Source organism: Hippoglossus stenolepis, chromosome 15, assembly GCF_022539355.2.
Source record: "Hippoglossus stenolepis isolate QCI-W04-F060 chromosome 15, HSTE1.2, whole genome shotgun sequence".
Classification (NCBI taxonomy): domain Eukaryota; kingdom Metazoa; phylum Chordata; class Actinopteri; order Pleuronectiformes; family Pleuronectidae; genus Hippoglossus; species Hippoglossus stenolepis.
The window spans coordinates 7,002,769-7,027,931 of NC_061497.1; the positions used below are offsets into that span (position 1 = coordinate 7,002,769).

The 25,163-nt window shown below is 42.8% G+C and overlaps 1 protein-coding gene across 2 annotated transcripts; it reads left to right on the forward strand.

The window, feature by feature from the left end:
* The first annotated feature begins 1,390 nt into the window (after window positions 1-1,390).
* Window positions 1,391-22,773, forward strand: slc8a4a (solute carrier family 8 member 4a). Of its 2 annotated transcripts, none has more exons than XM_035177671.2 (9): window positions 1,391-1,538; window positions 2,591-2,666; window positions 5,005-6,374; window positions 6,510-7,027; window positions 14,631-14,737; window positions 16,069-16,187; window positions 17,102-17,201; window positions 19,138-19,410; window positions 20,967-22,773. In XM_035177671.2, exons 3-9 carry the CDS (start codon window positions 5,043-5,045, stop codon window positions 21,344-21,346), a joined length of 2,829 nt encoding a protein of 942 aa, XP_035033562.2. In that variant the 5' UTR covers window positions 1,391-1,538; window positions 2,591-2,666; window positions 5,005-5,042; the 3' UTR covers window positions 21,347-22,773. The 2 variants fall into 2 exon arrangements, with proteins under 2 accessions (XP_035033562.2, XP_035033561.2); XM_035177670.2 differs by lacking the exon at window positions 1,391-1,538 and adding an exon at window positions 1,560-2,257.
* Window positions 22,774-25,163: the final 2,390 nt, after the last annotated feature.

A 25,163-nucleotide genomic window follows, 5' to 3' on the forward strand; every position in this document is an offset into this window, starting at 1 on the left:
AACTGTGCTTTGAGGGACTTCTTCAAGTGAAGCATCTTCACAGGTAACATTTTAAACCCTTCAGGTTTCATCATATGGGCTTAAAGTCCCCTTTTGCAGGAACACAAGATTCCAGTGAGCTGCTCCTCCTCGTGTTATTTGGGGCGTTTCTCCTCCCCCATCACTCTCTGTCCCCCAGATCTCTGTGCAATCTCTTTTATTTCTCTGCAAGGTTTGCCATAACCAATCCTTCAGGTGCGTAATCTGCCGGCTTTCCACCATTATTACAGGCAATCATGCACCAATAAAAACTAAATTAACTTTATCTAAATGAAAGCTGTATTTTAAGCCTTGCTTGCACTGTTGCTCCAGGGCTGGGGATGTTGTTTTCTTACACTGTGGTCTGACACTTCCAGAGTCGAAGACTAGACTTCTCAGATACAGACATTTGTGGGAGCCAGAGAATTATTCCTGATGTTGGTGATCACATGATGAGTCCTAATTTCCACTTGCCTAATATTTCACTTAGTGACTGAAGGACAAACCCCTTTCACCCTCACATATACTTTGAAATGGCTCGTTCTATTATTCTAAATGTCTACAGGTTTACACCTAATCACTCTGAATGTAAATACATGCTGATATACCACCTGTAGAAGTGTGTAGCATAGGATTAAGCTAAAAGCATGGCATAGCTTGCGTAGCCTAAGTACAACATCCATTCCTGCATGCCCTCAATTCAAGGGCCACAACCTTCGGAGGCTGCATTTGGAGACTGCTTGCCTCACAATGGTGCGACTCAACCGTTCTATATCGAAAGCTTCTTCAAATACCGTAGATAAATTAGTCCTTCAATCTTTGAGAAACTAAGGCTCCTTCTTTCTCTGACTTCAGAAAGCATCCTTCAGATGCACAGAGGATATCACCTGCATGCCTTTATTTTTGATCACCACAATTGTGGCAGGCATTCGAATGGCAAAGTTGCCAATCCATTTTTCACCAGTGCAAGAATCTTGTGAGGTAGACTGTCATGGGTAATATGGATGTGATTACTGGCCCATAGAATTTAATCGACCCTTTTCATTCTTTTTGCAAAGTTTTGTTTGTTTATTTTCCCCAAAATTGTCAATCCTGTTTTGATCTTATACCAGTTTTATAATGGATCACACGTTTAAATGCCGAAAAAATAATAATTTCAGGGTAAAACTTCATGCGTATTTAAAGTACATCTCTGTCTATAACCACACAGACTATATTACAAAAATCAAACCACCAAACACTGCAACAGACCTACAGGCAACATCTCAGGACGAATCTGGTCTCTGTAGCTTTGAGCTTACAGCAGCTTGTGATGGGCTGATGATAACGACAATGAGCTGAACGTGAGGATTTGGGAGTGAACCGTTCATTCATCCTCAGACTCCTGATGCGCAGTCAGGAGGACCTGGCGTGCGTGTAGCGCTGAATGTGAACGTCTCCTCCCCTGTTTCTGCAGTGTTACTGCTTTTTTTCCCCCATCTCGCTCATCGTTTCTTGTGCCAAAGCTGGCCACCGCAAGAGTAAGACAAGGCTTCCATCTGCATAACACCACACTCCTCTCTTCTTTTTTATTCTATCTGTCTGCCACCATCCCTCTGCTTGATCTCCATCCTGATCCGTGTGTGTGGTTTTGCGTCCTCTCAATTCTTCACCATTCATTAACGCCTACTCTTCATGTGCAGTCCAGTTTGGTTCTTTGCGTTATCCGGCTCAGACAGACAGAAAAGAACATGTTCTCACTCATTTCAAATCGCGGGTGAAAAAACACCCTGAAGCTTTTTGTTTTAAATAGGAAATGTTGAATTTCTGACTGATAAATGCGGGACGAATGAAGACAGAGACAGGTTTTTTTTTTTATTTATTATTTTTACGCATCAACAATCGCACGTAGCCTGGACAGGATAAAGCTGAGAACGCATTGTGGTTTTTGGAGAAAAGCACTTAGGTTTACTGAAGGTGGAAGAAGAAGACGATGGGGATTTAATCAGATGAACTAATCCGACAGTGTTAAGTTTGCTGAGGTATAGTGCACCTGCCTGCCAGGGGAGGGGGAGAAACAGATAGCGGAGAAGCACCGGGGAAGAGCTACGCGTCATTTCCAAGACACCAGCGCAACAAGCCAACACCATTACAAGCAGCCTGCTGTGTGAATGGCACACGGGGTGTCTTCACACATTGAGCTGGTGCAGGGTACACAGACAACCGCTACGACCAGGGTCCAGCTGAAAACCATCTTTCTGTGAGTATGTGTGCGGGACTGCTGTGCGCACCAAATGGACCGCTCTGCTCGTCCCTCATGCACAGACTGCTGATGATGGGATAATCGGCTTTTTTCCTCTCCTCTCTCCTGCGTCTGTAATGTGCAGTAATCTAGTTGTATCAGAACCCATTTGTAACTTAACATCTGTGAATTGTCTCTACAGTAATATTTTTGACTCCAGCTGCTAAATCTACATCCCCGCATCTGTGGCTTTTAATACGCTTCTTGAAAGTCTCTTGTATGTGTGGGTATCCTGTCTGGTTAGAATTGAAAAGTCTCTTTAGAATTTAAGAGAATCCGTTTTTTCCACAGAGCGATATGAAGGATAACTTCATCTCCTGAGGCCACAACTTCCACACCGAGCTGACTCACAGACAACTGCACCCGGGTGAGTAATTCAGTTTCTGACAATATTAACCATATTCTGTGCTAACACTATTCCTGCATGCACATCTGGATTCTTCACCACTACGCTGTTGGCATCGGGCTGTGAGGCTCATAAGTGAATGTAAACCAACACCACACTTGTCATATCTGCTTACTGTTTACTGATTGTGGTGTTTGGTTCAATATAATGAATTACGTTGTGTGCAAACAGCCACTTCCCTCTTGTGTTTACACTCACTGTTTCTGCTCCATTTTGTTCCTGACTTTTCATTCCCAGGGCAGTGGAAATGACATTTAGGAAGTCACTCATTGCTAATTGAGAATGCCACCATTTGAAAAAAGAGAGAGAAAAAAAAGACACCTTTGCTCACAAACCATTTCTGGCATCAAAATGTGACTCATTATGTTCAAGTGTTTACTTGTCAACCCGAGACCCCTGCGAACCAAACAGGAACACTTCTGACGATTAGATCATCATTTCATTTGGGTCAGAGTTGTTTTTCAATTTTAGAATAGCTGAAGATTGCATGTGAAATTGTGTGAAATGGAAGAGGGAAATCTCACTGGGCTTTTTCAGCAGATGGAGTGAGGTTGTTGTTGAAATAATTATAAATGGTAAATATTAGCCTCACAGAGAATTGTGGTTTTGGACTGCCTGAGTTCCTCTAGGGGAACTGCATCCTCAGAATCTATATATGAAATGTTTTCGGTGAGACTCGACGTTTGCAAATGATCAAATTAAGCTGAAAAAAAACAAACCTTCAGCTTCATTTGTTGTTTTGACAAGAAATCTCTGTATTCTCAAGGAAACAAGGCAGAGTGCCACTAAAAGTCATTTCCTGTGCTAGCTTATTGCTGCCTGGTGATTCGAACGAGAAATGTGAGTCAGTGAACAGTGGTTGACACCAGTAGAAAGTAGCTACACCTCTTGTCTCTATAGCATTGATTTTTTTTTTGAAAAGAAAGAAAGAAAAAAAGCTTCATCCCTATATTCCCACCAGTTGGAGAGCTTGCTTTTGCCATAGAAACATCACCCACTCAAAATTTGTGCAGGGTTGTTTGCCAAAGAAAAAATTATATTATTATATTATGCTATCGCTGAAAATGACAGAGCTGTGGAATATTAAACTCTCTCTAAATGACATGAAGTACACAATGTACTCTTGGACTCAGGATTCATGGGAGTGTTTTGAAAGTGAGGACTTTTTGTGGACGGTCACATTTCACTCATGGTTGGTTCCTCCTGCCGGCTGGAGGAGTCGCTGTCCATGGTTCGGATCGTTCCACTCGGCACACAGCTGTTGAGCTGCTGCATAAAGCTGTTGTTGCACAAATACAATCTGTCCCTCATTTATTTACGAGGCAACAAAAAAAATTGACAAGTTCATTTTCTCCAGCTGTGCTGCGCTGCTTAACCCCTGAAATGTAGCCTCGATGGAAACTGGTGGCGGTGGCGCTCCCCTTAACTGCAGGTTAAAGTGAAGATTGCTGCTTTTTTTCCTACCTGATGCTCATGAAGCATTGACAGATCTCCTCTGCTTCAGGTGGGCAACCAATTTTTGAGACAGAAATTGGAAGCAGTAGATTACACTCCCTGGTATTTCTCTTCTCTTTTTCCCTCTCTTCACACTGATTCAGATGTTAATCCTCTGGAGTATATTGACGCTCTGCTCTTTGAATTGCTCACTCAAGCTGTAAAGATGGTCACTGAGCTGCCAAGAAAACCACAGTGAAATGATTTTAATTTGTCCCATGACATAGTTTAAAAGGCTTAGATAAAATGGGGAGAAAAAACATGTTTGCTGCATTTGTTAGCATTAAATAATATGGAGCTGAGAGGTAAGATGAATTTCTCCTTCAAATAATCTTAAAATATTTCTTTATTCCAGGACGTCTGCGCTGCCTCACAACAGCTTCTCTTTCTCGTTAACTCGTTGTCAGTGAAGATTTTTTCTTCTCATCTAACTTGACTGTACACGGTGAACTGAGTCAGTGTTTTCCCCTCAATATTTCCAGTGCAGAGGGTTAACATTTTTCACTGCTGCTCGGCACACATTGGCCACATTACATGTGTGGGAGTTTGACAGAGTAGTTCAATACGAGTGACTCAACGATTAGTAGGTGCCAATACTTCTGGCTTTCCAAATTCGGACCGACCAAACTGTTAAATCCCACATCACTTGCATACAAAAGAGCATGAGCGTAAGGACTTTTGTGTTGTTGACCCTTTCCCTGTATAGTTTATTCTCATAATAGATGAATATCTGACGTAATCAATGCAACAATCTGATTTTCTCTGCAAATTTCCTCTTTGTTCTGTCTTTCCGAGGTTTGCATAGACCTTCACATGTGACGGCAGACTGCAAGTATCGTCACCATGTTACTGCACAAGACTATCCTGAACCGCTCTTCACCCGTCAGTCCATATATTTTCATCTCTTTCCTGCTCGTCCTGCTCCCGGGGGTAACTCATTTCTCCCAGGGCCATGAAGATGCTGACAGCAAAGCAGACAACTGCTCAACTGCGAGTAACTGCTCCGAGGGTGTGGTGCTGCCCTTGTGGAACCCACAAAACCCTGCGGTGGGCGACAAGGTTGCACGCGCCATAGTTTACTTCGCAGCTCTTATATACATGTTCCTGGGCATGTCCATCATCGCAGACCGCTTCATGTCGTCTATTGAGGTCATCACCTCTCAGGAAAAGGAGATCACCATCAAGAAGCCCAACGGTGAGATTACCACGACGACTGTGCGCATCTGGAATGAGACGGTGTCCAACCTGACCCTGATGGCACTGGGCTCATCAGCACCAGAGATCCTGTTGTCCGTCATCGAAGTGATCGGCCATAACTTTGAGGCTGGATCTCTGGGCCCCAGCACCATCGTGGGCAGCGCTGCATTCAACATGTTCATTATCATCGCTATCTGTGTCTATGTGGTGCCAGAAAATGAAGTCCGCAAAATAAAGCACCTTCGGGTGTTTTTTGTCACTTCTGCCTGGAGCGTGTTCGCCTACATCTGGCTGTACCTCATCCTGTCTGTGTTCTCCCCCGGAGAGGTGGCCCTCTGGGAGGCTGTCCTCACCTTCCTCTTCTTCCCCCTTTGTGTGCTGCAAGCCTGGATCGCAGACAGGCGCCTGCTCTTCTACAAGTACGTCCACAAGCGTTATCGCACAGACAAGACCCGCGGCATTATCATCGAGTCAGAGGGCGACGCCATGTTCACCAAAATGGACTTGGAGATGGACGGCCAGGGTGTGAACTCCCACACTCACCCTAAAGAAGCTCTGGATGGGATGCTGGAAGGGGTGGAGGAAGGCGGAGGTAGCACGGAGCAAGATCAAGAGGAAGAGGCCCGAAGGGATATGGCTCGCACTTTGAAAGGCTTAAAGCAGAGGCATCCAGAGAAGGACATGGAGCAGCTGATTGAGATGGCCAACTACCAAGTGCTGGTCCAGCAGCAGAAGAGTCGGGCCTTCTATCGCATCCAAGCCACACGCATGATGATCGGAGCCGGGAACATCCTGAAAAAGCACGCCGCTGATCAGGCCAGGAAGGTCGTGAGCTGTCATGAGGCGAGTGGGCAAGAGGAAGATCCCAACACCATCTACATGCAGTTTGACCCCTTTCACTACCAGTGCTTTGAGAATTGTGGCTCACTAAAGCTGTCAGTGGGCCGCCATGGAGGAGAAAGTGGCTGCACTGTGAAGGTAAGTGGGAAAATGGGAATGCTCAAGGTCAATTTAAAATCAACTTGCTTCAGGCAGAAAATATTAATAATTCACCATTTTATTATAACTACAGTTACTGAATATTTAACAAGTGTCTGTTCCTGTGCCATGCAGGTGGACTACCGCACAGAGGATGGGACAGCCAACGCAGGCTCAGATTATGAGTTTGCCGAGGGCACTTTGGTCTTCAAGCCCGGTGAAACAACAAAAGAATTCACTGTTGGCGTTATCGATGATGACATTTTCGAAGAGGACGAGCACTTCTACGTGCGCCTCAGTAACCCACGTATCGTGCACCGCGCCGAGGTCTCCGTCCTGGAGCCGAGTTCCAGCGCATCCAGCAACAGCACGGTGGGCATGTCCTCCCACGCTCCTCCAAAGGCAGCCCTGGGCAACGCTCACACTGCCACGGTAACCATCTACGATGACGACCACGCCGGCATCTTTACGTTTGAGAGCAGCTCCACAAGGATCAGTGAGAGCGTTGGCAACATGCAGGTGAAGGTTCACCGGACATCCGGGGCCAGAGGGAAGGTGGCGGTGCCTTACCACACAGCCGAGGGCACTGCCAAGTCCGGGGAGGACTACGATGAGGTGTCTGGGAAGCTAGAGTTTCAGAACGACGAGACCATGTGAGCAGCAATTCTTCTTTTTTTAGTTGATGTGATGTCTTGTTGTTGCTTCTAATAACTTGAATAAACATCCCAGCCCACACGTTGGTATGTTAAACAGTCCTGCTAGATCACCGTCGGTTGTCTGCTCACCCCTAAAGGATATAAAGACTATTTTTATGAGTCATAGATACGTTCACTCTGAGAAGTTAAGATCTTTTACAGGGATGATGTGGGAGGATAAGATAATTGTGAGGCAGATAATGAAACAGTGAGGCTGATGTTAGAGAGGGAGAACAAGGAGAGGCAGTTTTCTATGAATGCATGCAGAATTCATAGGCAGAGCTGTCGTGTTTCTGTGGCGGTTATATGTGAATTTGTTGTATTGCAGAGCATTGAAACGTCGACTGCAGAAACAGAAAGAAGTGTGTGTGTGAGCCACAGAGCAGAGAGAAGAAAATCAGACTGGTGCCTGGGATATGAGGACTGAGCAGATACTGAGACGGGTGCATGTGATGAAGCCTGTGTGATCATTTGAACCAAAGGATTCACGGATGCAGCGGCAGAGTGGCTGATGAAAAGAGGAAGGGTGAAAGTGTGATGTTTTTCAAGCTTTTCCTCCCCACCGTCGTGCAGAAAGGTCGGCAGAAAGATGAGAGACACTTGTTGTTGTGTATTTGTTTGTTTTTTAATGATGAGATGAGCCAGAACCTAGCAATTATCCACAGCTTCTTTATTATTTAACGAAAAGGAAAGGCAACTAAACTGCATCAAGCATTTCACAAAATGATTTACAGCACACCGCGGGAGGAAGCAGGAGGAATAAAATGTGTCAGAGGAATCCGTCTGTGTGAAGAGGATTTCAGGGCTCGTGTGTAGGTGTATTGTGTAGGTTGGCCGAGTGGGAGGAGAGGCAGGTGAATACTCGGTGTCAGAGAGAATGCAGATCTTCCAATTTGTCTTTTTTGTCTCGCAGTTTGTCAGCTCGCTCGTCGCACATTTATCCGCGTTTGTGCTTGGTTTTTTTTGCACGTTTGCTTGTGTGTACGTGTGCGTAAGCCCACATCAAACAAAGTGTGGCTCCAAAGGGACACTAAAAAAAGAGCTTCTTGAGCTTTCAAAGCAATTAAAGCGAGTGAAGAGGGGCTAAACGAGTCCCAAAAGTTCTCGAGGCCCCGCAAAGAGCTGCAGAAGGTGCAGTTAATGAGACAATGGTGTCGAGCACTGCGAGATGAGAGGAGGACAGCTTGTATCTGCGCTCAAATGAAGACTGAGTGTTACATAAAATTCTCACCTACTGAGGCGAGACTAGACAAGTTAAACAGACTGTAGCAAGCTGACAGTGACACAAGCATCTGCACCCTCTATATTATCTGGACTCTGGTTTTTCAGCAACAGTTGCCATTGAGCCGGTTTGGGAGGATGGACTGTGCAGAGAAGGATCCAGCAGAGCAGGGCAGTTTCTAAAACCGATGAAAAGGAGCCAAAGCTGTGCTCAGCTGCTCCTGTGTGAGGATTTAAAGGGTCTCTGATAATGGGTGGAAACTTCAGACATGAGTCAGAATTGCCAGGTCCCGCTGGGTCAAGACACAGCAGCTTATTCCATCCAGCTGAAGAATCTAAACCTGCTATCAGAGGGTCAGAGAGAGATGTTGCTGTTAATCTCTATTTGCAACACAAAGGTGTTAATAAAAGGCATCAAGTCAGAGATTGAGAGAATTTTCTTTCAACAAGATAATATTTTGTTGCTGCTTTATGCTGCTCAGATGCTCGAGTCCGACTGAATTTTTCATGAGGCTGTTTAATTCGGAGCGCTCAGTCTGCCCAGTTAAAGATGCAGGTGAAGCCCCACCACTGTGTGTCTCTGCATCGTCATCTCAAAGCATTTCAGCTCTTGTAAGCATGAGGCTGTTTGTGTGTTTGCGTCAACGCCGAAGAGCTTCATGCACATGCCGTGCGTTGAAATGCATATCCGTGTTCCTGACTGCTCAGCAGGCTGCCAAAGTTCCTCCTTCAAAACGGAGCTGGCTTTTCTTGCCCAAGTGTTTCCCCCGAGCGCTCAGGACAAAGAGCTGACACTCAGCAGCGGGCCCCCAGGCAGCTCTATGTCTTTTCTGTGTGTGTTTGTTACAGCCTCTCAGGCTTTGTGTTTCCTTTGTCTGTGTGTGCATCTGCCGGCCCGGGTCGATGTTTCACCATGCAGAGGAGCAAAGAAGGGGTGGAAGCCAAGTTTTTAAGCTGTTGACACGAAGCCAAAAAGAAGGGTTTAAAATGTGGGCGTGCAGTTAAATAATAATTTACTTTCTAAATTCTGCTCTGCAGGAAATAGATTAAAATGTACACACAGAAACCCCAAATAAACAGGCGGCTGACATGGAGAAGCATTTTACATTATGTGTTCATGGATTAGAGGAAGATCTGCACAGACTCTTTGATGTTTAAGTGTAGCTTCCTCTATGTGTTTTTGTCAGCGCCTCAAGATGTGTGGCACCGTACACTAGTTGAGGCTGAAGTGGATAACTGGGGCAGTTACATAAGCTAAGATGAACGAGATGTGAGGAGAACTCCTCGGAAAAGGGAAATCGATACCCTGATATTATTTATTTCTCATGCCTAATGTAGTCAGGATCAATAACATCCTGAACTTCCCGACAAACATGGATGAAAGAGGAGCAGCCGCGGCTCGGTTGGGTAACACATTTGGAGCTGAGTTAAAACCTCTTTCAAATCGTGTGCTTCTTTCTGTGAATTCATTCTTTCGTTCGCACCATTTTAACGCCACTGATGTGAAGGTTTCTTTTTTCAAACATTCAATCCTATATTTTAATGCAGTTCATCATATTTAAGAAATGTAATTAGGCTTCACTTTTTAGATTCGCTCCACAAAGCTCGAAGGATGGCCGTGCTCGTATGGGCTACACTGAAGCTTGTGCTCGCTATGCCTGGTAAACAAAGAAATCCAGGTCCACTGGAGAGTGTCTGATCAGAACGACACTTCAATATCCTTTATTTACAGTCAACACATGCTCAATCTTTACATTATGTTGTAGGAGTCGCTGTTGCTACTGTTGCACACAATAGCTACTGTCAATATTTGGTCCAAATCCAGCAAGGTGAAACATCTTCAGGCGTGTCCCCCTGCAGGTAAACGTCCTTTTCTATTGAGACCCACAGGGATCTTATCCAAGAGGGGGGGGCATAAATGTACCGTGCTCCAATGTGTGATAAGTGCATTGACCTTTCTGCAGCGTCACCAGCAGGTCAAAGATGATGAAATGTCTCAACATCAACTAAACTACAAGAGCACTTCTTGGAGTCACAAATTTATCTGGATCCACTCCAACATTTAAAGGTCCTATTATGTACAACAACACTTTTTTCATGGTGTCCTAGCAGAAATATGTGTCCTTCAGAAAATTCAAAAAAGTCATTCAAATCTTTCGCCCCATTTGACATCCTGAGTGGCTCGAGGTCGAGTGACACTCCCTGAGCTCAGTGTTTGTTTCACCCACTGAAAACTATTAAATCTACCTCACAAACACCTTGTTTAATTCCCTCACGATCGCCGACTCCAGAATTGTCGAAGGTTGTTGGCTGCAAAAAACGATGTTCCCACTACATCTGAGGATTTGCAGGTCCATGTGGATTAATATTATTTTTTATGGAAATGTGCAAGGGTTGTTGCTGGGGTCGTGCCCCACCCCTCTACAAAGTGCCACGGAAATCGGTTTGGTAGTTGTTTTGTAACCTAACTAACCAAGAAACAAACGCTGATGAAAACAAGCTTTCACAAAATGTTGAAGAGACATTCATGGTTCCCAGAGGATCGATTCTAAATATTTCAATAGACTAAGCACAGCCTCACAGAGTCGTGTTGTATGTCGAGTTTCTTCTAATCTCACTCTTCTCTTCCTGTACTCATCTGTTATGTTGTCATAAAAACGTACCACCCAGCTTTGTAAGTTGTCAGAGGTAGGGTCATATATCACCATGTCAAAATCCCTGTTTCCATATAAATATCCTGTATAATAATGTAATATCAAATTAGAGAGGAGACAGAACAATGTTTTATATTTTATCTGCAGCAGATATGAGGAACATATATCTCGATTTTCATTGTACTGCAGTGGAGCTGGTCGAGAGTCAGTATGTTGCTCAAGGACACTTCAGCATGGCAGATAGGTGCTGACACACTAGTTTGATCCGCACTTTTTTAACTGAATGGCATTGCCTCCTCTTCAGACGTGAGCGTTTGACATACTGTCATGCATACTGAATATGATTTCAGTCATTTTCCCTGCTGGCTTCATTTTTGTCAGGCTCTCAGGAGAGCTGGAGCCCGTCCCAGCATGCAGAGGGTAGAAGGCACAGACTCTTTCCCAGGGTGAACATACAGAGGCATAAAATCGCTCACACTCTGCCTGTAGGCAGTTTGGAGTCTCCAGTCCTCATGACTTACTGTACAGGTCTTTAGACTGTGGGAGGAAACGGGAGCATCTTCACCACATTAACGCAGGATGTGGGGGAGAGGGAAACTCCAGAGCTTCTCAAAGAATCATTGTGGTACGGTCCCTCTCTCCAGAGATGCCCGTCTGAGTCGTACCACACGAGACCCTGACTCTTATTCTCTTTTTGCAGGTTAATCCAAGTTAATCCAGCTAATTATTTTACAGACAAGGCATGCACATATTCAGTCATCCCAGAAAACCTGAGATGTCCTCTGTAGTTTTATTAGCACCGGTGAAATAGAGCCAGTCAGACTTTCTGCAGTGTATTTCACACATGCAGCAGAGATAACAGCTTTTTTCATACGCTGGCTAGATGAGAGCTCAGCGCACTGACAGTTAAGAAAACACAAGCAAATGAAGACAGCATCTTTTCATCAACTTGACACAAAAGAATGAAGAAACGGCAGTGGAAATGTTTTCGAGCTGAAGTTGGGTTCAGCTGCTCTAAAGTCACAAAGTATTGAACACAAAGCTTGTCCCAGACGCGTTCATTATTTTCTTGTGTCCCCTGGAGGAACTCCCTCTGTTGTTTGTGCTTCTTCAGCACCTTTATGTATTCAGGTTTTGTCAGTTGATGAAGATTTCTTCTTGCTTTAGCTAGAATGTGCTTTCTTAAGTCGTAGAGCACTGAGATCTCAGGGCCACAACACAGATTAGTTTTCGGAGCTCAGACAATAAAATTGTGTGTGTGTGTGTGTGTGTGTGTGTGTGTGTGTGTGTGTGTGTGTGTGTGTGTGTGTGTGTGTGTGTGTGTGTGTGTGTGTGTGTGTGTGTGTGTGTGTGTGTGTGTGTGTGTGTGTGTGTGTGTGTGCGTCAGACACAATAGCAGGACATGTTACCCACAATGACTTCTCAGGACTGGAGAGATGGCTGATACACAGTCTAATGTGTAATGTACTATGAGTTCAACTGTGGCTATTGTACTAAGCTGCTTATTGGACTGGGAGCAGTCAGGGAACAGAGCAGGGTGGTGATATATCCATGGGCCTGATTCTAATAGCGGAAAATTCAAACTCACTTGTGGGGATCGAGAAACCTGGACAATAACCATTGTCAACAAATTGAAGGCAGTGGTCCGGTAGGGAAAATTGTCTCAGGCATATTTCTCACCTTTGGTATCAGAACTAGCTGTTATGCTTAAGCTGAGATAAATAGGCTAGATGCACACTCTAGTTTTATATTTACTGTAGAGATATGAAAGTGATATTGATCTTGTTGTCTAACTCAACAAAATGAGACTCATGGGAGTCAGGTAGATGATTCAACAGTGGCACTGCTACTAGGTTGATATGCTGATTTGTACTTTATAAGTCATGTTCATGTATATATACAATAGATTCATAACTCTCAAAATCTAACCTGAAATGTGTATTACCATCTGCATTTGTTAGTATTTGTTTGTCAGGGATCCAAGATATATATTTTTGTGTGTTTTTCAACATTTTCATTGATTCTTCAGAGAGTACTTTGAGGATCTCGATCAATTTGGCATATTTAGTAGACTGATATTTATGAGTGTGTGAAAGTTGGTGTGGATCCAAATAAAAATGTGGATGTAGTGAATATAAATGTGGATTCCTAAGGGGACTGTTGCACTCGGTGGAGGTATGTGCTCTTACTGAGAGTCAATCTGGTTGAATCTACATTGCTCTGGTATCTTCATACTGCCGTTACATGAAGGAAGAAGCTCCATGAGACTCAATGGCTTTAATTTGTTATATTTATACTTTTGATTATTTCATTGAACCAGGTGTTTTTACAATTTTTCTGTGGGCTGCTCATTTGTTGTGTTTGAACTCATTCAAGGCTTGGAAAGACTTGATATTTCAAAAGGAAAAAAAGAAAAAGAAATAATTTAGTCTCTGCCTGAAAAATGTATATTTAAGAGTCTGTGGTCCATTTTGAAACGTTCCTCACTTGAGTAATTCTGATCCACTTCCTGTCTGAAATGAGAGCAAATGTGCGTAAGACTCTGGCAGAGATTCGGAGTTAAATTACCAACTAATCAGCCTAATGCAGGAAGTGAATCCGTTCCTCTGCTGCTTTTTGAATTTCTCATTTGAATTTCAATCTGAGGCCAGTTGTTATATTATAGTTTCTCTTCATTTTGATCCACTGCAGCAGGACAAACTCTTTCTGCCCCAGGTGTGATGTAATATCAAAATGGCTGCCGCATGAATATAGCAGCTGAACAGTCATATTATATTTTAAGGCCTCTCCATGCTGCTTCAAAGTAGACTCACCCTGTGACTGTACATAAAGCACTTGAAACGGCCGCTTGTTTGGAAGATGGGGTCTTTTGTATCCACTGTGAGGACTCTAGGCGATCTGCTCCCACTGGCATGACTCTCCCTGACATTAGGCAGCCAATGACGTATTGTTCGTGTTTAAAATTAAATCCTTCTGTACTGCGAGCAAACGCTCTTTCCTGCGTGTTGTCGAATCCTGAGTGTATGTGTGTAGACGGAAATAGACAGCCGCCCACATATCATTAGGGAGATGGAGGGAGAGGGAGAAAAAGACTCAGTGTGACAGTGTGGGAGAATGAAGCGGGCTGAGGAGAATATATCGGTCACAGACTGACACCACAGTGTCACGTGGTCAGGTCGGGTGTTAGCTTTAACTCGCATGCGTCCGTAAAAAGGCACTTACAATTTCAATACAATTTCCCATTACTTAAAATTTGAAGTGTGTGAGAGGGTTCCGGGCTTTTTCTTTATTATAAATTTTATGATTAATGGAATTAATGTTGTAAAAGGAGTTCGCCCTCTTGTGGACTGCTGGTGAAAAATACTTTTATTTATTTATATGGTACACAATGTTCTACCCTACAGGACTTTTGTTCAAATCTTCAGCTGCCATCTTCTTATCTAACAGCTCTGATTCATGATTCAATGTGTGGGCGGTCTACCTCTCGGCTACACCGCTGTTATTCGAACGTAGCATTAGTAACTGCTTCCACCGGTTGCTAGGGATCTATTTCTGATTGGATACCAAAACCCTACTGCAGGTTAACTCACAATGACAGCTGCTGTTATTTCCTAATACAACCCTTATTAATGAATGTCTCCTTTCGCTCCATCCTTTTCCTGTGCCTTGACCCTTCTCGCTCACAGGAAGATGCTGAACGTGAAGATCATCGATGACGAGGAGTACGAGAAGAACAAGACCTTCACCATTGTGCTGGAGGAACCCATCCTGCTGGAGGTGGGACAGAGACACGGTGAGTTGAGGACACGGCTGCACCGCCAAAGCAGCAGTGATTTTCCTCATTTAAGGATTAAAATACACTTTAGTCAGCATCCACTCTCCTTTATGTTTTATTTAAGTTCTTGGGCTTGGGCAGTTTATATCAAGTGATACACATTTGAGGGCTAGGTAGTGATCTCTGTGTGTGGGATCGGTACATTTCATGGTCAAACTTTACGTTGGAGGACTCAAGGTTCGATTATTGACTTCAGGTCAGGGTGAGGACTAAAAGGGAGAGTTATATGTCATTTATCTGTTTTTACTGCCCACAGCTCCACATTAAGCTAGGGTTGGTAATCCTGGAAAAGCTAACCCATACATCCCACCCCTCCTTCAGTCCTCTTGTCAAATGTACGCCCCCAAAACACATGAACATGCACTGACAACTGCTAGAAGCCGACCTTTCTGTGACTCCTTCGTTAACCTCTGACAATCGTCTCACTTCAGCGGTGTATGTCTTTTTGGCTTGTGAAGACAGTGAGAGCATATTTTCAGAATCTACTGAAAGACCCTTAATGATAAATGTATATATGGAGATGACATGTGTGCCCAAGATAAATTCTTCCTATGGGAGACAGTGAAGGCAAAATATATTCTTAAAACCAAAATGAAATAGATAAAGGACAGTTTGACATTTTTTGGAAAAACTGCTAAGAATTAATCAGGAAACTGATGTCAGGACCAGACACAGGTGCAGACGCCACCAAGGAAAGATCCAATAAACAGTCTTTAGCGTGAATAGGTAGAGGAATCCAAAAGTAACATGAGGAAGGCTCAAAATAAATGTAAATAACTCATGAAGAAACACTGGAAAAACACTGCAGCCCTGGCAGAGGAAGTGACTGGACGATCTGTCACTGAACTGAAGGCGATGTAATATATCAGATAAAGAAATAGAAAGGGAAAAATAAAAAAATATCTCAAATTAGATTAATATATGGGTCATGGAATGAATTGATAAGCAACAAAAAAGCAGCAAAGTAAATCAGTATTCAATAAATTAAATACATATCTGTTTTCTATATGTTCAATTCATTCTGAGAATCGATTTGCAGGCTGGCTTTCTATTGACCTCTTTTATTATTTCGTGGCATATTTATTTAAGGATGACACTTTGACCTCTGTTTGTCTTCTGTTGCTCTTCTGTTGCTCTTTTGTCTGAAGAGATTCAGACAAAAGCTATTGAGTCAGACCCACAGATCGTACAGTATGTTGTACTAATGGAAGATCGGCTTCCAGTATCTTGTTAACAAATCTCTCATGCAGGAGCCACTGATAGTTTTCACCACTGTTCCTCTTCTGCAGGAGACACCAACGATAACAAGACAGCACTGGGACCTGAGGATGTATCAAAGATGGGCTGCCCCTGTCTGGGAGAGCACACCAAGCTGGAGGTGGTCATCGAGGAGTCTTATGAATTTAAGGTAAGTGAAATACGCGGCATCAAACACTGAGTTTACACAAGCTCACGAGACCTGTTCTCTTCCTGCCCAGCTGTTCTTTGGAACCTTCTAATCCTCAAACAATTTGCAGCAGAACAAACAGAACAACATGACATTAACCATGCATCTTATTTATTTAGTGTTCATACTGGCCTCCGACGTTGCTTTCACCTCAATAAATTTGTTCTGCATTGATAGTGATAAAATAAAGCACTGACATTTTTCAGTAACTACACCAGAATCTTTTTTTTTAATATTATGACTACTGCAGATTAATATTTAATCTGAACAGGGACGGGTGATGAATTATTAGTTATGTGCATGGAGCTAATTGCTCCAGCAGAGTCGGTCTCTCGTCGTTTCATCCAGCTATAGGTTGAGATAACTGTATCATTTAACTGTGATGCTTTTAAAGGGATAATCCATCAGTGTAGTCTCACGCTGCCATAAAGTTTGTTGAGTTGTCACAAGACCAAATAAAAGAAACCCAATTTAAATGCTCAAACCTGATGCATTTTGAGCAGTGACTTCACAATCATCAGGTTTCATTTTTCAGATCGCTGGAGACATTTTCCCAAAAAAGTGGGTGCAGTGATTCTCCTGATGAGTAAACTGATCTTCATGTGTGTAACTCAGCGCTCCAGTATCATGAGTGGCTCTATTTTCTGCTCTGGTGGAAAGCAGTTTTACGCCACTAAATGTCTTTTTCCTGAGAGACAGTGGGGTTTTGTGTATGTGACTCACCGTGCACCACAGAGAAGAGACACAGTTAATTCGCCCTTATTTCACCACATCGGTGTCTCTTGTGTCATAATACGACTGTGTTGAGATGTGCTGCTAATCTCTGCCTCCTTGTCGTGTGATTTTGTTTCCTTTGTGTTCGGGGTCGCCTGCAGAGCACAGTGGACAAGCTGATCAAGAAGACCAACCTGGCTCTGGTGGTGGGGAGCAGCAGCTGGAGGGAGCAGTTTGTTAGTGCCGTCACTGTCAGCGCAGGTGAGTCGTGGCAGTGTCCTGAAATGTCTCATGTGTTCACTGAGATGGGGGGGGGGGCCTGTGGAAGAATGAGCCTGCAGCTCTGGTGCTGGCCCACCTGCTGCCCCGAACACCAGCCTCTGTGTGTGTGTGTGTTTGAAGTATTACTCATGTTATGGGGTCCTGATTCTGTTTTAACAGTCACACTTTGGGGACTTCATGTCCTTATGTGGACAAACAAGTCCCCATGATGTGAATTTTAAGGTGAAGACATGTTTTAATGTTAATGTTAATGTTAATGTCAATGTTAATGTTAATGTTCAAGCTAAGGCTAAGGCTAAGGCTAAGGCTAAGGCTAAGTTTAAGGTTAAGGTAAGGCTTTCTACAATTTATATAAGTCAATGCAAAGTCCTAAGGATAGCTGTGCAAACCTGTTTGTGTGTGAGAGAGTGTGTGTATTTCACGTTATTAGTCATATTGCGGGGACCTAAATCTATCTGAATAGTCACATTATGGGGACTTCATATCCTTATGGGGACAAAATATAAGTCCTCATAACCTAAATAATTACATTTTAAGATTAAGTTTAGGTTAAGTGTATGTGTGTGTGCTTTTTAAATAAAGTGCTCCAGTTTGATATTGGATGACGCTTGAAGCCTAATTCAGACACATTATTATTTTAGCGTAATGAATTGAAGCGCTGGCAAAACAAAATGCGTTTTAATACATTTGTGTTTATTTGCTTCCTCTTTTAATCCTGACAGTTCATTAAAAATGCATTTGAGCACCTCATGTGACTCATCATAAACACCGAACCAGCCGGCTCTGCCTGAAAAATTAACGGCCCTGAAGAATCTATGTCAGTGAACGTGGTGTGGCGAAACCTTTTTATTTGGTCCCTTTTTGAAACCCTGTCATTTGGCTTTGTGAACCTTTTAGATCTGCACCGGCACACAGAGCATTTGGAGCTAAAAGCTGACTTAGACACCAGAGATATATCATTTTGTTAATAGGCTCTTTTCTACCATTTTCTCTTTTTTCCCTCTCTGGTTGAGGTCACTCCGATTTGCACGCAGAGTGTATATATAAATAGAAAAGTAGACTTCCTGCCTATTTGTATGCCTCAATCACTGAGTCACAGCTATATTTACAGATTCATGGCCGGATTTTGCATCGATATGTTATTTTGGTTGAATTAATGCATGGAGCTACACGTATTTACCATTCCACAGATTTTTATATGGTTTAATTTGACGAGTGCAGTCTTTGCTAAACCTGTCTGTTTGGAATGGACTATTTTCTTGTCCTGTGTTATTGCTCCAGAGCTACTTCAAAATTATTCCTTGTCATTAGTGAGTCCTCCTCAAACAGTTCTACAAAATATTGTCACTTTTTACTGTTTGCCTGCTGGACGTTGTGTGCAGAGCTTTTTATAAACAGTCTATGGTGCAGATGGAAATTAGAAAACTTTGTGTTCATCCTACCTGGTTTATCTGCAGTGAAGATTTAATAGTCAGTTTCTCACGTGTATTGCTTCTTTATAAGTTTGAATGATTTACTGACCTGCTGTTACGTTTTCATATTTTCAATGTCGGCTATTTCAGAGTTCTGTTAAACATTGAAACAGACCCATGTTCAAGATTCGCAGGAATAAAACAAACATGCCTTTACTTTGAAGACAATGTTGCTGCCGGGATTGAGATCCGCACCAGTGAATGTCCAATAAGTTGAAATAGAACTTTTCAACACTGGTGGCGATTTTGACCTGTGGATTGACCCAGTTCCCAGCACACACACTCCTACAGAGCGCTGTTTATTCCATTTTTATCAATAGTGAAAAATGGGTGGTCTGATTTGTATACTGCAAGAAATAGTCTTCAGATAATGTGAAAAAGCAGAAGCAGCAGTTTGGTGCAAGTGTTTTACAGGGTACGCATCTCTTCTTTGTCTCTGCCAGGTAACGACGATGAGGAGGACAGCGGAGAGGAACACTTGCCGTCTTGCTTCGATTACATTATGCACTTCCTGACAGTTTTCTGGAAAGTCCTCTTCGCTTTCGTTCCGCCCACTGAGTACTGGAACGGCTGGGCCTGCTTCTTCGTGTCCATCTCCCTCATCGGCGCCCTGACGGCTGTGACCGGGGACCTGGCCTCCCATTTCGGCTGCACCATCGGCCTCAAAGACTCCGTCACCGCCGTGGTGTTTGTGGCCCTCGGCACCTCTGTTCCAGGTGGGGCATGCGTGTTGTCTGTCAGCTCTAACACCCAACTTGTTCTACAGGTTTCCTCTGGGGCTTTCCGACGCAGGCAGCCAGCTGCTTGGGTAGGCTTGTGTGACCCTCCTGTCAGAGGAATTCTCTCTGGAGCTTTTTGAGCATTAACCAGCTGGAAACAAAGAAAAACATTGTTTCACTTGTTATTCTCTCCATGCTGCTTAACTGTATTCCCACTTCACTGTGTCCTAAACACAAGGAGGCACAATGAGAGTATGAAAATTAGGCTTTGACAGGTTTTAGCTCAGCGAGCCCCATACAGTCTCCTTCAAGCTGGCAGACTCGTTGTGCTGGGAATTGTTCGACATAAATAGCCTGAGAAGGCAATGATCACAACAGTTGATTAACCTCAGGACATTGTAGTTTTGAATTTGACATAAATTTACAAGTTCCATCCACTGATGATGCGAGTTTCATGCATGAATTCAGATTTCTGTGGGGCCGGTCTGAAAGGATGTTGTCTAGTACATGATCATGATTAATATTGTCCAGAGTTCTTTCCAGGGGGCTGGCGGAAGAAATTCTCACTGGGACATTTGTGTTGTCACATACAGCTCCAGTGAATGTCTGGAGTTTAGTGTGTGTCTGAAAACAGCTTGAGAAATGAGACGCTGTTAGTTAGCATTTTGTAGTAGGATGTGGTAAGGGTCAAGAAAGAACTCATTTCATTTTGGTGCAGATCTGGATCAGAGGGCAGATTTCTCCACTTTCTTCAACATAGGGCGTTTTTAAACATATCATTGATTTACGAGTGTATGCAGTTTAGTGCAGATCCAAGTTAAATCTGGATCAAGTGAATCAAAATGTGTTTTGATGAGGGGACAGTTGGACCTTGACAGAGGTATGAGCCTCTGTCAAGTTTTCATTTTCTGTCTTCCAAAAGATTTCTCTCAGGATGAGAGGATGTGCTCCCATCTTAGGAAATGTTTACTGAGAATCCATCAAATCAGTTTGAAGAAATAGTGAAGACATTCGGTACATACAATTATTTACTGTCCAGCGAGAGTTAGAAGAGAAAAGACAGGATTAAATTATATTATTCATAACTTGGCAACCGTAACCTTTTTCTTATTAATGGCCAACAGATCTCTAATAAATCTATTTGGCACTACTGTATTATTTTATCACTCATAAATAAGGCCATCAGTTTTCCTTTGGTACCCATTTTCATCTAAAAAAAACCCCACATCATTCCCCCTGAAATGATCAAATGATATACACTACAGTTTAAAAAAAGCTATTATTTACTACAAATAAATATTTAAAGATGGTTTCTTGTTACAAAGTTCTACCTACTTTTGATCGCCAATTTTGTAACACTTTGTACCCCAGATTGATATTTTAAAGTTTAATGTTGCAGAAAACTTAATTACATGTAATTTTAGTTTGATTTGAAGACTCTGATTGAGGTGGACTTTACACAAGAGGCCTTCAGAGTCTGTGCACTAATCTCCACATTAAAATCCACCGATTAGCACAGATTCACTTGTTTCATTTATCTATTTCTTTAACAGATACATTTGCAAGTAAAGTGGCCGCCATCCAGGACCAATACGCCGACGCCTCTATCGGTAACGTGACCGGCAGCAATGCGGTGAACGTGTTCCTGGGCATTGGCGTGGCATGGACCATCGCGGCGGTTTACTGGCGGTCCAAAGGCAAGGTGTTCAAGGTGAACCCAGGCTCCCTGGCCTTCTCCGTCACCCTCTTCACCGCCATGGCGGTGTTTGGCGTGATGGTGCTTCTCTACCGCCGGCGTCCCGGCGTGGCGGGGGCAGAGCTCGGGGGCCCACGGACAGTCAAGCTCCTCACCTTCTTCCTCTTCGTCTCCATGTGGTTAATCTACATCCTGTTGTCCTCGTTGGAGGCGTACTGCCACGTGCCTGGCTTCTAAGACACAGGGAAAACGCACAGACACGACTCTTCTCCTTGTTTTTACAGTCTACTGAACGTGTTTTCTCTGTCTCTTTTTTGCCTATTTTCACAAAAGTTTATAGCTATTTGTATCATTAGTTATTACTGCACAATCTCTGACTGACTTTGAATCTTTGGACTTTGGAACTTTCCACGATGCTGTGAAGGCTAGCCACTTAAACTCCACCTCCTCTCAACTTTCCTTCCTCTTTTGAAACGATACGTTCCAAAGGACATTTATCTGATCATTACTCAGCACAAATCACATCAAACCTTCACTTCACTTCACATGTCAAACTTGTGGCATCGTGTCCTCACTCTGAAAACAATTATTTGAGTTTTTAACTGTTAAGAAAGCACAAGATTGAATCAGGATTTGAACGATGTAGATTTAAAGATGGTGCATGGGATGACATTATATACTTGACATTCACATAAGAAGAAAGACATTACTGAGACAGAAATGATCTCTTAAACATTCTAAAACATAGCTGTGTGTGTTGATATTTACTACTCAAGCTATACATTAATTATTCACTGTATATCATGTAAAAGATGAACATTGTGCGTGGGAGTTTTGTGAAAGAGTACATGTGTTTACTTTTGCACGTTATCAGAGTTTTCTTGGTAATCAATCTTTAAAGTACTGTACGTGATATTTTGACATGGCAGTTGATGTGTTGGTGTATTCCTGTACATGTGAACCACAGCTGTATCATGAACTTCTCACTGCCTGGCGCCCTTTCTCATGAAGCTTCTCTCAGTCAGTATCATGTTTGACATAGCCAGGGTTTACAAATGCCTTTTTTCAAGTCAACGTGGAGCAGAGCGCCTGCTTTAAATTGTATTATAAAATATAAGTTCTGTGAGCACATTTAGAATTTGTTTGCGCGTGTTTGCGTGCTCCTCTGCTCTCCAGCACAAACTGTCGTAAAGGCATGGCACTATCTCCTCACCGACTTCACAGATGGTGGGGGCGCAGTCTTGAGTGCGGAAGCGGAACGCCAGTTTCCTTATCTGTCATGCTGACACTGTGAACATTTTTCAACAGCATCACTTTTAGTAAAAAGCACAGCGGAGAGCAAAGGGCCACTTTCCATATGACTGCAGGCGGAGCGAGGCCCCTATCGCAGCACAATCGCCAAACACACGTCCATCATTCGAAATGAAAAATGTTCTAAAAGAGATGACGCCGACATTGTTTTCCTGCAAGTGTCTCCCTGTGTCGCACAGCAGTTGTTATTGAACTTTGTTTCCTTTTTTTATTTAACCTAGAATCTGTAGAGCCATATTTATTGTAACAGTATTACAGTAGAGGTATTTATATGATTAGTTTGACTTTTATTGATATGCACGTTTAATGTATAAAAAAGTGGAAATAAATGTTGCTAATTTATGATCCTCTAAGATGCCTTGTCTTGCTTTCACGTGACAATAGAGAAGGAAATGTAAATTGGTTGATTTATATAGAGCTTTTCTGGTCTTGACCACTCAAAGCTTTTTACAGCCCAGTTTTGCCATTCACCCATTCACACACACATTCATGTGGTGCATCTATGTGCAGCACTTTGTCACACATCCCTCATACACTGCTACGAGGCCATTTGGGGTTCAGAGACTGGTTTGGAATCGCTGACATTCTGGTTTGTGGACGACCGCCTCCACTCCTCAGCCACAGCCTGTACCCTCAAATTACACTGTTTCATTAAGGGGCTAATTCATGAGAGTGTCTACACAAGTGCCACAGCACGTGATTAAAAACTTTAATGACACTCAGCAGAGTACATAGCTCCGCCAAGGCCCAACAGTCGCCTTGGGAAACCACATTTAATTTACTAGATCTGGAATTTTATGTGAGTGTGCACTAAATTGCAGACACTCACAAATATCAGTTCAGTAAACATGGCTGTTTTACTTCATGAAGATCCATGAATTAATCTCTGAGGAATCAAAACGCCCTATTTCACAGTTTTAAAGAAAGTGTATAAAAAATTCCTGGATCTGCCTCCTGATTCAGATCTGCAGATCCCTGCAGTACCACATCCTTCCACCGACTTTCATGGTAATACGTCCAGTAGTTTTTGCATAATCCTGCTAAGCAATGAACAGACACACGAACGCAGATGAAAACATCACCTCCTAATAACTCACGAATGTTAAATGATTTGGATTCAGAAAGGGCCACCGTAAGTTTTACTTGAGTAAGTTATCACAAAACTCAACAGCAACTCTACAAACTACAGCACTCTTAGCAGTGATAGAACTACACAGAGTAAAAGTATAAACAATAATAATGCATCCACGGACATATAGGAAAAGCACAAAAGCAATTATGAGCTAAATGTAAACTGGCAGCTTAATTCAACAGAGAAATGGCGAATATCAGGGTTATTTCATGATTACAACATTATTACCAATGTTTTAATTCATAAGAAGACTTGAAGTGTTGTAGTTGACTGAGGTTTGGGTTTCATCATGTTACTTTCTGTTTGGCCTGATGCTCAGCAGCACTAGAGAATATATAGAGAGAAAAAAGTGTTGCTGCCTTTCTTATTGAAAACATAAAGATGAACTGATTCCACGTGTTGGCAGGGAAATTAACGTTCACTCTGGCAAAGGGTTGATATTTTTTCTTTCTTGCAGGCACCCAGTCGATTTTTTGGGTCTCTGAGATTAGTTTTTTGTCTCCTCACCTAAGAAAGTGACTTTTCATCTCATGGCTTCTTTGAGAGAGGCGTTCCACACACTGGCAACTCTCCGGCATGGTTTCAATTAAAGGTCCATCCTGCTGTGTAATGTCTGTTGACTCAATACGGTTTTGAGTTTTAAATATAGAGGCTGGGAGCAGTAGAAGCTGCAAAGAGGGTTTTTTTATTGCTCTTTTGCATCAGTGCTATAAGCTTGGCTGGGGTAAGTTTGCCGAGAGAGTCTGCATGGTGCAGAAAATTGTGGTCTTATGCACCCAGAAACCATTCAGTGCTCTCCAGCCGAAATGACAGCAAATGAAATGATAATTCTTTTGATAACTGATTAATCATTTAAGTATTATTTTTCAATATTATTCCGTTTTGACACTAAATAACTGAACTAAAAAGGCTAAACATATCGGATGTTTAATAATCTAACAGCATTTAATAATTACTGTCTATTCTAAATTATGGTTCTTATTTACAAACTATTAATTTCATTATGGTAGACAAATCTGGATTTCCTTGCTCTATGCTATATTGAGTGAGAATTTAGCCATGGACTTGATATGCATATACACCTTCTGATTGGCTACTGTACTTGCTGCCTAGAGAGCATGCTGGGTTTTGCTGCAGCGCCCTTGTGGAGGAATTAGCAGGCGAAGAGAACGGCTGATAAAGACCTTGTATAAGAAAATATGTAATATTTTATTGATTTGTTTGTTCTCATTATGTTCTTCGTTCTTTCAGCGTTAGCTACGGAGCAGCAGCCTGTGAGACTTTTACAAAACAGATGTATTTGACAGGTTTCGGTTCTTCTATGTTTAACGCTGCACTAATAAACATGAATGATATGCATCAAATGACTTTGATCAAAGTGAATGTTGTTGCTTATAGTGGGGACGCAACTGGAAGTTTTCACATAACTGCAGATCCTCTCAGCACTACAGAGCTTTTAAACAACTTTATTGTTTCGGTTCACTCTCACCACTCTCGTCCGTGTTTCTCTTTCCAGCAGGTGGAGGCTGCTGGTGTCAGTGAATAACTTCCAATTAACCCACTGAACAGAAACTTTCCATGCAGCACCTGACAGATAATATTAGCAAACCC